Source organism: Sparus aurata, chromosome 20, assembly GCF_900880675.1.
Source record: "Sparus aurata chromosome 20, fSpaAur1.1, whole genome shotgun sequence".
Lineage (NCBI taxonomy): Eukaryota > Metazoa > Chordata > Actinopteri > Spariformes > Sparidae > Sparus > Sparus aurata.
In genome coordinates this window covers 4024831-4042348 of record NC_044206.1, presented here as the reverse complement: position 1 = coordinate 4042348, position 17518 = coordinate 4024831, and the positions used below count along the sequence as shown (strand labels likewise).

The window sequence follows — 17518 nt, the reverse complement described above, 5'->3', positions numbered from 1 at the left end:
GCAGGATTACACAAAAACTATTAAACTACGATACTTGGGTGGAGGATGGATCTCTGCCAGAACAGACCCCAATAACTTCTGAAACCTGAACTGAGGGATGGATCCAGGAATTTTTGCGGACTTCCCTTAACATTGAGAGATCTTGTTAATTTTTCAGACAATAATGTATAGATCTCAATGAAAAAAAAAAAGAAAAATCTGGTTTATTTCTGTGGCTGGTTTCTACGAGTGAGCAACAGTTGACGCAGGTCCTAATAAAGATGTATCATTCTCCACAGCCCAACGGAGATAATGTTTCCATCTGTCTGTCTCGTTGTCTTAGTTGTCGGCTGTTACAGATCTGGTGAGCTTAAATGGTTAAGCAGTTATGGATGGTTTGCTCCACTTAGTGCCATTCTAGTATTTATGGTAGTTGTGTTTTGCATTGATTTAAGTTTTAAAAATGTAAGAAAAATGCAGTAATGTTAAATGCAATGACTACCTTCTTAAAGTACAAGTAAAAAAAAGCCAGCTAGGGAGTCTGGACTGTAATGTGACCCTTGCCTGGGGTCCCAAATAGACAGGCACTACAACAAACGTGTCTCCTCAATATATTGTATAGAATGTATCATTAATGTTAGAACAATATGTATGTAAAATATGTAAAGTACTATGTTGTGTTTTAATCTTGTGCTGAACCCCATGAAAAGTTTATCTGTGACATGCTAAAACTTAGGAAGAAGGTAAACTGACTTAGTAATCAGTCAGTCACACAGCAGTATCTATGGCTAACATTAGCTAACAGTAGACAGCATAAGCTTGTGGTCCAATCAGACCAAGCAAGTATTAAAAGCCCTGAGAGCACTGAATTGAGCGAGGATGTGTTGTGTTCCTTCTGAACTAACCTTTTTGTTTGGAAGAGGAAGACTGTGTTATCTCTTCTTACAAATCTAACCCTGTTGGCACCATAACTATTACACTAAAGCACAATGTCCTGCTAGATCTGCAGAAGCAAGGCCACTCCAGCTAAAGTCCACTTGGAGGGATTTTCTTTGGTCTTCAGGTTGAAGGTCCAAACATATGTGGGTCCCCTCTGGCGGGTCTTATAGACAGGACACTGGTACACATTCCTGTTCTCCTGCTTGTCCACAGGAATGGCTCTGATGAAGATGACCGGCATGGTCGGGGTGAGCTCTTTGAGGCGGGCATCTACAATCATGCCAGTCTGAAAGAGAACGACAGTTCGGGGTGGAGAGGAGAGAGGAGGAAGGAGGGAGGAGTGTGGGGGGATGACAAGCCAGTCAACCACAGACAGAAACATTTCACAGAGCTGAAGGAAGTTATAAATTAGTTTGAGGTGCAGTGAAAACTTCATCCACACTCTGTACTTGTCATTGAAGCTGCAATTAATAACATTCTTTTGTAGGAAGGGAAAAATAGATGTTTGACTAATCTTGGGTCTGCACCATTGCGTTATATTTCCAGTTTGGAGAACACAATGTTGTGGCACCCTTGAAAAGTGGTGAAAGTCAGCGGAGTTTGAGTTGAAGTCATGCTGCCCTGCCTTAGAATACACACTCTATAAACACACTGAAACAGAGTGGTCTGTCTCATTAATTAATCCTCCTACACTTAGTGCCTCACAAACAGAAGTTTCACCATGCATGCACAGTGACTTTCAGGAATGAATGTAAATCCTGACGACTTTGGAAAGCTCAGAGGACACAGCCCTAATTGCGTCGGCATTTGCTGTAAACTTTAAAGAGGCATTAAATACCAATAACTTTGTGTCTGTTTGTGTAAATACTAATGATGGGTAGGTTAAAGCGGGCCGTGTGGGCTCAATGTGATTCAATGTGGTTTTGTTTAATGATGCTGTAAATACACCGTTACTACGGCAACGGATATCTGTCTTTATTGTATAATCTCACAACGTGCTAGGAGAGAATATTCATCAACATTAAATTATGTCCGTCACGTGAACACACAAGCTTCCCCTGTGTAATGTCTGCATTTCTATAATATCTATTCAGCGCACAAGGTGTTTATCATACACACCATCGCGCTGTCTTTGATGTCTGAGCCCCTCTGAATAAAATGCAAGCTTCATTAATATAGATGAGTAAGTTTATCATAAATCTTTGACTTTTACTGCTGCACAGAGCTGCGTCCAGATGGAGCGCTGCTTTCTCTCCTATTCACTCTCTGCTACTCACGGCCAGTGGCACAGGACTGGCCTTGGGGCTGAGAGGAGGACAGGAGGAGAGTAAGAGGAGGAGGAGGAGGTGGAGGAGAGCGGAGGAGTCGTGAGAAGAAGCCGCCCGGCCCGTCTGTCCGCCTGTCTATTTGCCTGCGTCTCCAACTTTAATGAAGAAAAAAGGAACCACTCCTCTAAAGGGCGATCTAAGTGTTCAAGTGCACACTCTGCACATTCCCTAATTAAGAAGTCTACAGGGATGCTCCTTGAAAGCTGGGCGCATATACAGTAGCTGTGTGTATGTAGATAGATAGAGCCCTGGGAAGCTAAGTAATGCACTGCGCTCCCAGAGCTGAACGCAAGCAGGATGCAAAGCAGAAAATTAAACCACAAAGGGAACTTGGAGGCCCTTCAGGGGCAAAAATATCAAAGTTACCCTCCTTGACTCAATTCAAAGATACATTTTGAGGTGAGCTCACCTTATGTTCACATGTTTCTACAATCCATAATCCATCATCGGAAGCAGTGTGTGTACAGGAATGTTCTGCGTGAGATGCTTGCGAATCAAAGTGTGCTGTTTTTGATTTTGTATCCACGCCTTCCCTGGAGACTACATGTCAGCTCAGCTATTTGCTACTTCTGTATGAAGTCAGCCAAATAAAAAAATAAATGACTCATGTACCTGTGTGTCCCAGCGTGCACCCTCCATGTACAGCCCATGTACGTAGGCCCCTTCACGTGGTGGAACACTGAAGTCCTCGCGGTTCTTCTTGGTGACGTCACACTGCAGAGACATGCGGTCCAGGGGCCACTCGTTCCTGCCATTCAAACACACTGTGTGAAACCACGTTCTCTCGATCCCATTCCAGCCCTCATGTTATAATGCACACCAACCATACCAACCTTCGAGCCATAGTCTGCATGATGGCTGTGAGGAAGGACTGTGGGTTGAAGAAGCCAGCCAGCCACACTACAGAGGGCAAGGCGAAGTCCGCTGACCAGTTTTCCAGCTCCTTGATCCTGACCAGCAGGTCAGTGAACCACAGGGCCAGGCCAGACATGGAGGGGTACGCCCGCTTGGTCCAGCTGTCTGGCACCATGTCCAGGAAGATGGCATTCTGAAGGTTCTCCATGTCACTGGTCATTGTCAGCTCTCCCTGAAGGATGCAGGCCACAGGAAGGGGGAACATTTCATTTCCAACTGAAATCATCCATATTGTTGTCAAACATTATTTTCAAAGCAATCTTTTTTTAAATTAATTGTTAACGTTTGTATTACTGACAGGAAGAAATAAAATATATTTGGAGTAAATCAGTATATCTAATTTAAGGGCGAATTACACTATTTTGAAACATAATTCCTATGTTTACATATTTGGTCTATGAATGACTAAGGTAGGTATAAACAAGTTTTGTAATCAGTCCTGTTGATCGCCTCATCTGGCAGCCACAACAGGGGCTGCAGTGTAATCTTTTGGGATATCAAACAATGCAGAGAGAAACCTTTTTGTTAAAAAGTCAAATCTTTAGTTTTTTTTAACCAGAAACAGCTGTGTCCCCATTAAACAGACAGTGGTAGAAATTTGGCAAAGTAGTAATTCAGGGCTAGCTAATGAACTGCTAACATAAAAGCCAGCCAGGAACATGCTAGCACTAGGCTAAGCTAAAGGAATCACAGGGCTGAGCCACAATAGCTTCTTGTGTTTTTGGCTCCAGTTTTCTGATTCCTCAAAGGTGTCCGGATGGTTCAACAGAGTTAAATTTGATGTAAAAAATGATCAGTAAATGTGAGCAAATCCACTTATTGGGAGTAATTTTGCTGGAATGTGAAATTCAGCTGTTTAAAAATGGTGGGGCGACCCCACTTGTGACTTGTGTGTGCTTTTCCCTTTTTATAAATAAAGATAGTGCCGCATTTAAATAACAATTAATATTTTTTGTCTGCTTCATTTAAAAAAAATATACATAACATTGACATTAGCAAGTGTATCTATTGATGACATCTGTCAGTGTCAGGGCTGACCAATGTGAGGCCCGAGAGCCACAAGTGGCTGGCTGCGAGGTTCAATTCGGCCTGTCAGATGTTTCAAGCAAAAAAAAAAAACATAGCTCAAAAAACAAAAAACATCAATTGAAAAATGTATCATGATGTTTATTGTCAAGTAAAAATGCTCTTTAAATGCACGGTATGTAATTTCTTGTTGTGATTGTTAAACAACCACCACTGTGGATGAAATGATCAATCTTCATGACTCAGGCAGAAATGCTCACAGGAGAGGTAATGTTTTAAAGTCTTACTCATTGGGCTCTGGGTTGAGATTACTTTGTCAATCAACAGGTTACAGCGATGTATAATCAGCAGAGCCTGTCTGAGCTGGTGATGTAGGCACGAGCGTTGTTCTGCCAGTTGCTAATTGAATGTAGTTGTACCTCCCAAGGACAGAGTTTGAACTTGGCATCCTCTGAAACGCCTCATGTTTGTAGATAAGAATACCATGGCTAAAAAAGCTAATGTGGGTCGTGGTACAAAGACCGCAGCTGTTTTTGTGTTGTGTCATCGTTGCTGTCTGACTATAAAATTAACATTTCACCCTTTTGGGTACTTATCTTTTGCTCAGAGGCGAGCACAGGGTGTGTAATTGAAAGATCTGTGTGCTGTAGCAGAAATACAAGATTCAATTTCATCTCAGACAGAAATAAATTTTATTACTGCTATAATTTGAATTCTACAGTGTTTGCTGTGCTTTGATGAACAGACTGCTTGTGGATATTAGAGAAATCTTTTGTATACTCTGGCTTTTATCCTCTTTCTGATCATCTGGATAATAGCTGTTTTAATTAGGACGGCTATTCTCAGTGTTGACAGATGCTGCTGCCTCTTTTGTACAGAAAAGTTCTTGGTTGGTTTGTGAATTTTCATTACAGAAAGGAACCGGGAGTTCAGTGTGTCACTTCCCGTTTGTCTCAGCAGCTAAACATTAGAGGTGACACCTCCCAGCCGCAAAAAAAAAGGTGTGGAACGGTAACAAGCCCTCAGAAACTACTGATGCATACATAAACATGAAGACAAGCACACCGTACCAGATAAGGAAACATGCTGTACGATAGCCAAGAGAAGATGGCTCTGTGGATTAATGAGACAGAATAGCAGTGAAAGCAGTGTGTTGCTTCACCACTGAGACTGCAGCTGATGTATTGCTGATGTATAGATACCCATATGTGACAGTCATAACCATTTGTTATGAGGCTGATAAGGTTCTGCAGATTGATCTACATCTGTGCATTTACCGGGAACCTTTCACCCTCACAACAGTCCTCTGAGTAATCCTGATCCGTCACTTTTGACACTGTGGCACTATGAAGCTGCACCATCTCACCAAGGCTAGCATCCTGATAGTTCCTATTTATTCCACTATAAAGACGAAATATGATTCCATTTGCTGGTACAATGGTCTACATGGCTTTTAAATCACTGAGCCGATTTATTGAGGCTTGTAGTGTCGGGAGATCGAAGCCTCATAACTCTCGACAAACGCTTTCACACATTTTTCCTCCCTTCTTTCCCTTTTCGTTTGTTGTTAACACATGATTCAGTTAGTCTTGACACACAGAGCGCAGACGTCTCATTCCATTCTGCTCCTCTGTAAGCCAGATCTCTGAGTCATTCTGAAGACTGGGCTTCTGACAAACAGCTGAGAAAAAAGGTTTAGTTATGCAGGAATACTAATGCAGCAGCATGTCAGAGTCAACAGCAGCCGAGCCAATGACGTGTGAATCGTAGGTGTTGAGGTTCTGCGGTGGATTCAGAGGGACAGATGACTAAAAGTTTATTTGATTTATGTTTAAGGTATTAAGCTCGCAACGCCATTCTTGCTGAACCTGCTCATCTATGGACACCTGAGGGGGATTTGAGGTGGGAGGATTTATGTTACTACGGGGGGAAGTAGTCACTGTGCTCCTCTGTGGTTTAACCCATGGTTCCTGATGGCCTTTTAACCTTCAGGAAATGATGAGATACCATCAGTAAGAGGCATAACATGATGTGCGTAAGCATAGAGCCAGAAAAGGGGTATGTTAGGATGTTGCGTTGTTACATTACAGTAGAGAAGAAGAAAAATATCTGTGACTACTGCAAAGTTGTGAAACCAGTTGTACCCTCTCCCATTAAAGTTTCGCCCCACAACTTCTCACACTGAAGTGTGTTTACAGGGGCTGGGGGGTACGACTGTGAACAAAGTAGTATAAAGCCTTTTGTGGCTCCAGAGGAAGCTGCATGTCATCTGATAAACTGGCTCCAGTGATGTGACTCAGTGGCTGAGTTGCATTGTGGGTAATGTAGGCACCAGGTTTTGAAAAGCAATCCACTGGTCTGACATTACACATCCTATAAACACTGTTGGACTTATTCTGGACAGTCTATAAACAAATGATTAAAAGCAGGGATGTCCCCTATTCAATACCACACATTCTTGTTTATGTTACAGTTAGGAGGTGGTTGTTAAGTTGGACCCAAAAGCGGACACCAGGACAGGGTACAGGTAGGCAGGACAAGGAGCTAATAGTGAGCTTAAATGACCAAAAGCTGAACATCCAAAAAACAAAGAATCTAAAAATGAAGAAGTGCGAGGGAGCACACAGACTATATACTGTGTTGACAGGATAGTCGAGAGCTACTTACAGACACAGGTGGGCACAGAAAAAGGGCAGGAATTCAAACAATAGGAGGGAATGAAAAGCAAAACATGAGGGTGAAACTTTTAAAATAAAACAGGAAACCACAGGGGCACAACCAGAATCATGACAACTTCATTTCAAAACTGGTACCCACAATACAACTTAGCCACTGAATGACATAACTGGAGGAAATTAATGATCAGATTACATGCAGCTTCCTCTGGAGCCACAAAATACTTCAGACAGAATCTGTAACTGAGCTTGGTTGATTGAAAGTAATATATCAGTGTCAGGGCTATATATATATATATATAGAGAGAGAGATATACACATATATCTATATCTATCTATCTATCTATCTATCTATCTATATATATATATATATATATATATATATATATATATATATATATATATATATATATATATATATATATATATATATATATATATATATATATATGATAGATATATATATATATATACATATCAGCAACTGAACCATATTCTTATACAACAGGTCAGAGGTTGGGCCCCTAATAAGAGGTCACACCTTGAGATGATCATGAGATTGGAAGAAGACAAGATCTGCAACATTATTTTCAATTCATATGACAGATCTTTCTCTCACCTTTCCTCTTTTGTGAGATGTTTACTAATTTTACCTTGTTGCGCCTCAAACAGTTAATAAATGAACCAATGGGAGAACTTTGGCGCACACTCCAGCCTCCTCACCTTGAGTCCCAGGCTGAGCTCTCGGAGGGAGCGTCTGATCTCCTGTGTGAGGAGGTTCATGCGCTCACACTCCTGCAGCGCCACCACCTGGTACGGAGTCCTCTCCTCCGCCTTCCCCAGCAGCTCGGCCATGTTGAACTCTTCCGGGAGCTTCTCCATGATCTCCTCCAGCACCGCTCGCACCTGGTAATTAATTGAACGAACAAACAAGTGTGTCTATGTGTGATTGATTGAGCTGGCAGTAGAATATATTGTTTGATCCATTCTACTGTTACAGTCTAAGATACCACAGGCAACAAACACAAAAGGGAGAGAATGCTCATTGAAAATAAAGACTCACGAGTGATTGGGGTTATCTGTGTCAGAATAACTCAGAACTGCCAACGCTGACAGCCTGAGAAACTGTTACAGTTTGAAACAGACAGTTTCATAAATATTCATGGAGATATATTTTGCAAGGCAGCTCTTTGTTTTCGATAACAGTCTAATCCCTCCAGAAAATCAATGCTCACATCATATTTTTGTGGGTAAGTGATGAAAGCTAACGTCTGTGTCAACATTTTCCCAAGGCAACCAGCATTAGCGATCAATCAACGGATTAGGTGCCGAACAAAGGATATGAGGTCATCATATCTATGGATTTTTCAGTTCAAATATCTGATGTGAGTTTGGCAGCGACTGAGCACACTGAATACAAAGTGAGCCTCGTTGGTAAACTCTGCATGGCTGTCATCTGTTAAGACAGGAGTATCCAGGCTTGTGAGCCGGAAAGGTCACACATCATAATACATTGTGGAAACACACACACACACACACAGACACACACACACACACACACACACACACACACACACACACAGACACACACACACACACACACACACACACACACACACACACACACAGACGCACCGCAATCCCTGGCTAGGCCGGTTGATAAAAGATGGGGTTAATTGTTGACGCCAGTGTTTCTTTTATTTTGGCTTAGCGTACTCAATAAAGCTGGCCAGTTTCAAACTGAACACAACTAAGTTATGGACATGTGGTGCGGAGACAGAGACATGGGGGATGTAGACATCACCCTACTAAAGTAAGTCTGACTTAAGTTGGAAACTTTTCCTTCTAGTCTAGCTTGATCCAGTGACTTATTGTGAAGAGTCTATCTTGGACTGAGCATGAATGCAACTAATGAGAGGACAACTGGTTTGAAAACTTGTCCATGATTATAATTCACAGAAAACAAAAGTGCAAACAGAAAACTGTGATGTTCACAGACACAGAGCAGCACATGTATAAAACATATCATATAGATGGATGAGTCAGAAATGGACCAAACTCTCACACTAAATAAACTAAACTAAACTAAACTAAACTGATCTAAACTAAACTAAACTAAACTGATCTAAACTAAACTAAACTAAACTGATCTAAACTAAACTAAACTAAACTGATCTAAACTAAACTAAACTAAACTGATCTAAACTAAACTATCTAAACTAAACTGATCTGAACTAAACTAAACTAAACTAAACTAAACTAAACTAAACTGATCTGAACTAAACTAAACTAAACTAAACTGATCTGAACTAAACTAAACTAAACTAAACTAAACTAAACTAAACTAAACTGATCTGAACTAAACTAAACTAAACTAACTACTAACTAACTAAACTGATCTGAACTAAACTAAACTAAACTAAACTAAACTGATCTGAACTAACTAAACTAACTAAACTAAACTAAACTGATCTGAACTAAACTAAACTGAACATGTGTCCACTCAGGTTGTTGCAGCACTTAATGATATAAAGCACCTTTCATTGATAAAATGCCGCTCAATGTGTTTTACAGTATGGCATTAAAAACAGGACCCAACCCATCATTTGTGCTGAGAGAAAAATCATGTGTAAGCATTAATGTTATCTAGAAATTATGGTCCTCGATCATTTACATTTCAAAAAGCTAGCTGACTGCTCTTCTGGTGTTTACTGTCATAGACAGATTTCTGGGTGTCAATTAGTTCACCATGTTTCTACATTACGGACAAAAAAACATTTGCTATAAAAAAGTTATTTTAGTCGCCATAGCCGGGGAGGAGGGAGGAGACGAGGACTGTTCAGCTGGTTGCAGTCTCACTGCTAGATGCCATCCTACAAACTGGACCTTTAAAGGATTTATGCTGACTGGAGAACATTACAGATACTTAAGACAGAAAAGATCAGAGCTCAGATTTTAACTGCACATTAAGAGCAGCGCACAATGTAATAAACAAAATGTAATCAATTTAAACTGTCAATCTGCCAGTGAGACTCAGTTTCCCCCTGCCAGTTCCTCTTTACCGCTGCCCTGTGAACAGCATCAAAGCCAATTTGCATTTGCAGCAAGTGTTATATTTATCACATTATCACATGGACTGCACTTTACAATTAGACCATCATCCACACAAAGATGGTTGCAGGACAGGAGGAGTCACAGCTTGAGTAACAGGTTAAAAATCAGTTTCTATTGTGCAGTGGAAAAAGTATTTTTCATCCAGATGGTTCCGCACAGCTGTGAGAGTGTTTAAATGACAGTTTGGTTTGTCAGACATTTAAAGGGTATTTGTCTTTCAGAAAAAATGGATGATTACCACTGTGAGCGGAATGTAACGCTACAACATGAGGGAAGCACACTGGGCTAAACCTGAAGAAATGTTGTCAAAATCTAACCTTATTACGCATAATGTACAATGTTTTGCACTGAACAAATGTGCTCATTAAGGATTTATAGTATTTTAATTTGCACCAAAAAACACTGTATCATTCACAAGCATGTAACTAGACATGCCCTTTTCAAAAAAGAAGAGATTTTAGAGGAGAAATCAAGCTGATAAAAGTTATTTAAAAAGCCTGACTTACATTTTGCTGCTAGTTTCAAGCACCAATAAGCATAAATGACTTTTTAACAAAGCTAACACTCAGTCAACCAAGACCCTTATTTATGGTATTAAAAAAGTGACACTTGCTCCATTGAGGGGCTGCGCGGGGCTGCGCTCTCCGACAGAATTATTTGTTTGAGTTTTACACTCAAATAAGCTTCTTTTCAGAGCAGTATTGAACCAGGAAATGCACCAGAAAATGCCACCCCTGTCTGCAAATTCATTTTCAATTCAGTGTGCAGCAGCTACAGAAAATGTCACCTGTTGCCATCACGCATTTAAGATTTGGCCCTCTGGCCCAGAGTTTAGTGAGACAGGCGACTTTGTGAAAGGCTTCAGTTTACATATCTGCTCAGGATATCTCCCATGTTGAAGGCTTCACTTCTGACCTTTTCAAACTATCATTAGAATTATAACTTTAGGTCAAATGCATGGTTTGTCATCACAAACCCATGCTGTTTTTTTGCCATATTTGTTTCATGAAATAAAATCATAAGTAAATAATATCGCTACATTTCAAAGACTTTTAAAGTGCTCTGCTCTCTTTTCTTCCATGCAATATTGTCATTAGGAATATATATTGTAAGTATTTCAACAATCCTACCCAGGTCATACTGTATAGCATCAATGAGGAGCTGGAACAAGCTGCTACTACACTATTTATGTGGTACAGTGAATAATTAGATGAACATCAAAACCTGAAGGCTGCTCAGAGGAATAAGGGGAAAATGTAAAAGGTTAAACTGTCAAGACACCTTATTGCATTCAGGCTGCAACTGACAAATATGTTTATGATCGATTAATGCACTGGTCATTTTCTCTGTTGATTGATTAATCATAGCTAATTAAAATTAATATAATGTTCATCACAATTTCCCAGAGCCCACAGTGTCTTCAAATTTCTCCTCTTGTCCAAAACTCAGACACTCTTCATTTAGTATCACTAAATAACAAAGCAAAGCAGCCAATCCTCTCCTTTAAGACCTGGAACAAGTTGATTTTACTTAAAGGATGGTCAAAACGATTGGTTGATGATTCAAATATTTTAATTAATAATTTTCTTTCAATTGACTAACAGCACTGAAATGCATGGCCTCTGGCCGTGGAAAAATTACAAAGGGAATGTTTCACTATTTTCTGACATGTTATAGGAAAAATTAGTCATTAATTAACTAAGAAAAATATTCAAAGGGTATTCTGGTATGAGCCAATCCATCTATCTTGGATTGTCTTTACCTTTTCATCACGCGTCGTCCCGCCGCCCTCACCGCCTCCTCCATCTCTTGGCTGCATCTCCAGCACTGTGCGGAAGAGCTTCTCTGATGTTTGTGTGAGGAAGCCAATCTCAGCGTTGGGATGAAGGCCGTACAGGTAGGGCGACTCAGCTGGGAGCGTGTCGTCGATGTACTGCAGTAGAAGAAAATCACGTCAGAACTGTTTGCAACCTTCATGTCATCAGAAATCTAAACGCAGATTTATTGATCTCTGTTTTGATGTCAGGATTTTAAGAAAGTTTGAAATTCTGTGAAAACCTTGTGTGAGATACATGGTCCCAATGATGTTTCTTCTTTCTTTTTCAAGTGTTTGACCTGAACAAGATAATAGTTAAACACTAAACCTAACTTATCTTAGATTATTATACATTAACACCATAAAGATTAACAACTTAAACTGCTTCCTCCCAGAAAAGCACCAAAGTCGTTTTCCCTCTCATGTGTTTCATCTAGAGTACTGCTGACAAAGGGAAAGAATGGAACCATATAAATGACGAGATATTTCTGGGTGAGATTCAAACACTCAGGATCAATTGACAGACGGTTAATGACCATAACAAGGGGAAGGAAATGTGGCGTTTTCCATCTGCTGGTCCATAATGACTATCAATATGCTTTTAAGTTGGTGCAGATGAAAGTGGAAGCTCTAGTGGATCTTTGTGGGGCACGTACATTAAATGAAAAACCCTCTTCTAATCATGATGTCCTGATGAAAGTTTTGATGGGAAATATATTGGCCTTTAATACAGAAACACTTTGTAGTCGGCTTGTTTGATCTCTTCTGTGCTTGCTGGCTAACTTTTGCTGATTGCGTACACCTGTATATTGTTGAAAGAGGAGTAAAACTGCTGAATCACCCTCCGTCTTTGTGCCTATCCAACCTTCTCCACTCCTAAATAAACCGTTTGCTCCAGATGGTTGTGAGTGAGGCGATGGCCTAACAGACCCCTGGGGACCCACAGGCCTTTGCAGCCCCTGATCTTGGGCCAAATCTCAACCACTCAGCTCTCAGCTTGGCTGTGTGGTGACAGCCAAAATGTAAAACGTTCCAGCCCTTCCCACCGGAGCCACTGTGACAGACAGGATGTGCCCGCTGAGCAGCACCCAGACTGAGGGAAAACTGAATACAAGTTGTACTCCCCACTCTCTCTGCCTCCTCAGGGACCTCATGGGGGAAATCTTGACTGTGTGCAAGAACACATTTTCTACTCCTTTTCATAAAACGTTGGCAGTTGTCAGTTTTTCTTAAGTCCTGCTCTGAAAACGTAAACGCTTAAATAAAATCTACACCCCCCCCCCCCTAAAAAAACAGCCAGTCCATGCATGGCTTTGCTTCTTTATTCATTTCTCAGGCTGATACAAAATATGAGCCTTCAACAGCAGTTGACACAACAACCTACCCCATTTAACATTTCACACTGTCAATCAAGGTTTGTGTTCAGTGATAAATAACAGCACATGACAGATGAGGTGAAGCAGTGACCTGATGCTACCTGGAGCTGTCAGGACTCGTATATAATGTGCTTTAAAGCAAAGTCAGGTTTAATCAGGTCAACATTATTAATGCTGATCACACAGGGGATGGAGCTTGTGTATGTTGTTTATGTTGTTTTAAATGGTTAAATACTGGGGCGGCATGGTTGGAGCTGTTGGAGCGAGTTCACACCAGAGAGGTGCAAAGCCAAATGTCATACCTGCGTCTACATTAAATAGGCAGTGTTGGACGCTGGCTGACATAGTGACTCAATTACAGAGGCAGCTGGATTCGGCTGATCAGATGATGGAGTGATCTCGCAAATCCATCTCGCAGGGCTTCAAGCTATGCACTAGTGGCAGAACACATGGTGGTTAAACCAATCAGCATCCTTTGAGGAACTACTGGCACCGCTGTGTATGACGACCATGGAGCAAAACGGCTGCTGCTTTAAAACAACTGGTGCTTCAGGTTAGTGACTTAACCCACAGCCATCAGCATTTAGTTTGACCATTTTCCAGCAACAAACTCTGGAATACCATTAATAATACCTACAGTACAACAAACTGTTGAGAAGATGTGATAAAAACATTCAAACAGATTTTGACTGATTTAACTGTAGACAAATGTAGAGATGGACAGAGTACTCGAGCCCAGTACTTGAGTAAGAGTACAAATACTACTGGTCAAAATTTACTCTGTTACAAGTAAAAGTAGCTCAGTCGACATGTTACTCAAGTAAGAGTAAAAAAGTACTTGCTTTTAAAGTTACTTAAGTATCCAAAAGTACATGCTTTTAAATTTACTTTAAGTAAAAGTAAGAGTAAGAGTAAATTTCTTATTTTTCACATCAATGAATTACTATAATTTTTTCTAAATGAATTTAAGGACCTTTTAACTCTTGTTTATGAGAATTAACTCTTTGAAACCACCTGCACTGATGTGCTTGCTTTTAGAACCACAATGTTATATAAAGCCTGCAGAAACACCTATAAAAACAAATACAATGAATGGATCACAGGAGGACAGCAGATGCTGCAGATGCAGATGTTTATTAACAGTCATTAAAACTGTAACCAAATGAACCTGCACCGTCCAACTAACTGTCTATCATTTAGCTAAGTTGGGAACTGGAACCCCCTAAAAGACCAATGTTGTCCCCAGACCACTGGTTGAGAATCACTGCTTTACAAAAAACTACATCTGATGCAGCCATTGTCGCGGTTTTGTGTTGACAAACGCAGTCGAGAGCGTGGCTACTTTGGTGGTATCCTTATGAGGAGGGATGACGTATTTACGCTTTTACGTAGATCCCAGTGGAGAGCGTGCACTGTGATAGGTTTCCTTCTTTGACAAACACAGCTTGTGTCCAATAGTATTTTAGAAAAAAAAAAAAAAAAAAAAAGAGCAGACCTGAAAGTAACGAGTACTTTTCAGCCTTCCTAGAAATTAACTCGAGTAAAAGTAAAAATATTTGTCTTGGAAATGTATTCAAGTAAGAGTAATAAGTACCAAAGAAATCTAATACTCAAGTAAAGTACAAATCCTCTGGATATGTACTTGAGTACAGTACTCAAGTAAATTTACTCCGTTACTGTCCACCACTGGACAAATGCACAGACAGCCTCACATGACCAAGATCACAGTTTCATACAGTTCCATACACACACACCAAGCATACATGAAGCACACATAAGCATGTATGCTAAGTTGCTCTGAAACGGACTGATGTTGTTTGCTGGTGCTCCTGAGGCATGCTGGGATAGGCTCACCCACCTTCAGTTCAGTCAGTGACTGGATAGAGGACAGATAGATGGGTACTAGCATGAAATCTATGCTTCGCACCATGTGCTCGTGCATGTGTATGAACATTTTGTGGGTTCCATGACTCATCCCGCTCCACTTGATTTGACTTTCATGCCTTTCAACTTTCCCTCTTAATGACTTTGTAATCACAGTTTGCTAACATCTAAGTTTGCCAGTCAGACTTGCTGGCAAACTCTTTCCACCCACAGAGCAGCGCCACCTCGGAGAAATATTTATATAACTGAAACGACAATCTGTTAGGTCCCAGGGACCCATATGGGAAGAGTTTTATTGTTATTGATTTAGCATTGAATTCTAGAACTCCACACTGTACATGGCACATAGTGAACAAACTTTTAATTATAATGATTCAATTTTTGCGATATTAAACCACCATTAAGCTGCTGTAGACCGCATATATGTCCCTCTGGGGCTCTGGCTGCCCCTAGTAAACACCTAAAGTAATCACACTATTTTCTTGCATTGTAAGCATGGGTTACATTGTATTTATTGCCAGAATTCCCCCTATATACTGGATTTTTCTTTCCTGCTGTAGCCTTTGTGTTACTGCAATGGCTTTAGTACACTTTCCATGTAATCTAAAGGCTAGAAATGATCTGTCTTGACTGTCTCACCTGGTGGTAGCTGTTGTAGTCCATATTTCCAGGCAAGGGAAAGCCAGGTGCTAGGTACAGCTCCCCCTCCATCATCTCCGGCTTGATATACTCCTCCAGGTAGGTCCGACACAGACGTCGGTCCCAGTCGTCCGTGATGTGACCCCCGTACATGATCTCACCAAACAGGTAGCGCAGGTCATCAAACGGCACCTGGGATTCAAAGACAGAGGGGAAGTTGCTTTGCTGCAAGGTGGCCTGCCGTGTTTAGCTGAGGTCACATGTGTTTAGATTTCCAATTAAGATTACACACGGTGCTCTTTGTAATCCTTTGTAGGAATAATAGAAAAACAGAAAAACATCTACCTTAGGATTGGCTTCCAGGTAATTGTAGAGGACATTGATAGAAATGGTGAGGTCTCCGGTGTTAAAGGGGTATGATCTGTTCCAGCCCTGAGGACCAAACTTCCTCCTCTCTGCTACCACTGCATGGAAGTAGCACAGGGCGAACAAAATGCTCTTGAACTCATTCTCACGTGCACACATGTCCAACGTGTCCTGGGAAACAAAGAGGCACAAAGAGTTACACATTTAAAAGTAGGAGTGTCACGTCTTTGAATCAAAGATTGATTGCGGTGAGCTTTTAATTCAAATCATCAAAATGGAACGCAGGATCAGCAGTTTTCTGATATTTTTCTTCTCCCCGCCCTCACCTACTTATAGGCGCTTGAGGAAAACAACCCTTCAAAGACGACTGACTTACTGTTAGCCTACAGCTGCACTTCCATACACTTACAGTGTTTGGGTGAAGACGACCAGCTGAATCATACCAAAGACAACTCTGACGGCATCAGAGATCTTTTCCCTTATTGATTGTTTGGGGAGAGGGTTCGCTCAGAACGGATTTGAGGCAAAGAATTCATATTTTTTTTTGTTTATTGGTGAATCTTAGAACAGTAGCGTTTTTTTTCTTAACTGTTTTTTTTTTTGTGGAACTTTAATTTTAGTGAATATGATTTGAACTTGCCAACTCTGACCTGCAAAAAGCCACCAGAATAAGCCAAGTTGTTGTAGAATACCCCTGTCTTTTCAAAGAAAATGTAAGTGCCATTTGTCAGGGCAATAAGCCAAAGATCTGTTAATCTTTACAAATCCAGATGCGACAGTCTAGCAATTGCATATCCATTAGAGCTAGAAAAAAAAAAAGTTTGACTCTAAAATCACATTGAGTTGTGACCTTTAAACATAAATATAAATCGAATCGGGGGTTTGGGGAATGGTGACACCTCCATTTAGGGGACACACCTCTTAAGCTGCATTAATGGATCCACATTGGTGTCACACAGGTAAAAAGTTGTGGCAGGCAGCCCTGTGATCGGTCTTATTTTGTCAAGTCCCCAGCACTGTGCCACACTAACAGACACACAAAGAGATGACTAGATAGCAATAAACGCGACGATGAGATTCCCTTTTAATTGTCACAACTTGTCAGGCGCTTTCAGCCTCCACCCGTCTCCTGGGCTCATTATTCCAGACAGGCAATAAAAAAAAAAAACTGGAAGTAAATGGCATTGTAATCTCTGGGGGGAAGAGACAGTTAAATAAGCACGCCAATAACCCCTATGGAAATAAAAAGGCTAAATTCTCTTTATTCCAGCATGTGTCATGGTGAGTGCTGCGCTGAAGGCCCTTTCACTTCCCCTGGTGCAGGGCCCTAGGGAGCTGACTCCTACGACGCACATACAGTGAAGCCTGACTGCCACACACACACACACACACACACACACACACACACACACACCCTATTTAGTTAATATTCTGCGCGCTACTCCTCTGCTCAACACAGCT

At 40.9% G+C, this 17518-nt stretch overlaps 1 protein-coding gene across 1 annotated transcript in view; it reads right to left on the bottom strand.

Moving 5' to 3' along the window:
• dnah9 (dynein, axonemal, heavy chain 9) overlaps nt 1–17518 on the bottom strand; it is a 151646-nt gene that overhangs the window by 1587 nt on the left and 132541 nt on the right. The window contains exons 72-78 of the mRNA XM_030401440.1: nt 16037–16228; nt 15692–15883; nt 11739–11909; nt 7586–7768; nt 3080–3333; nt 2859–2994; nt 1–1204 (exon numbers count right to left, since the gene is read on the bottom strand). The exon at nt 1–1204 is cut by the window's left edge and continues 1587 nt beyond it. Of these exons, the coding sequence (XP_030257300.1) occupies nt 977–1204; nt 2859–2994; nt 3080–3333; nt 7586–7768; nt 11739–11909; nt 15692–15883; nt 16037–16228 (1356 nt within the window). The 3' untranslated portion in view covers nt 1–976. The remainder of the gene's footprint in view (nt 1205–2858; nt 2995–3079; nt 3334–7585; nt 7769–11738; nt 11910–15691; nt 15884–16036; nt 16229–17518) is intronic.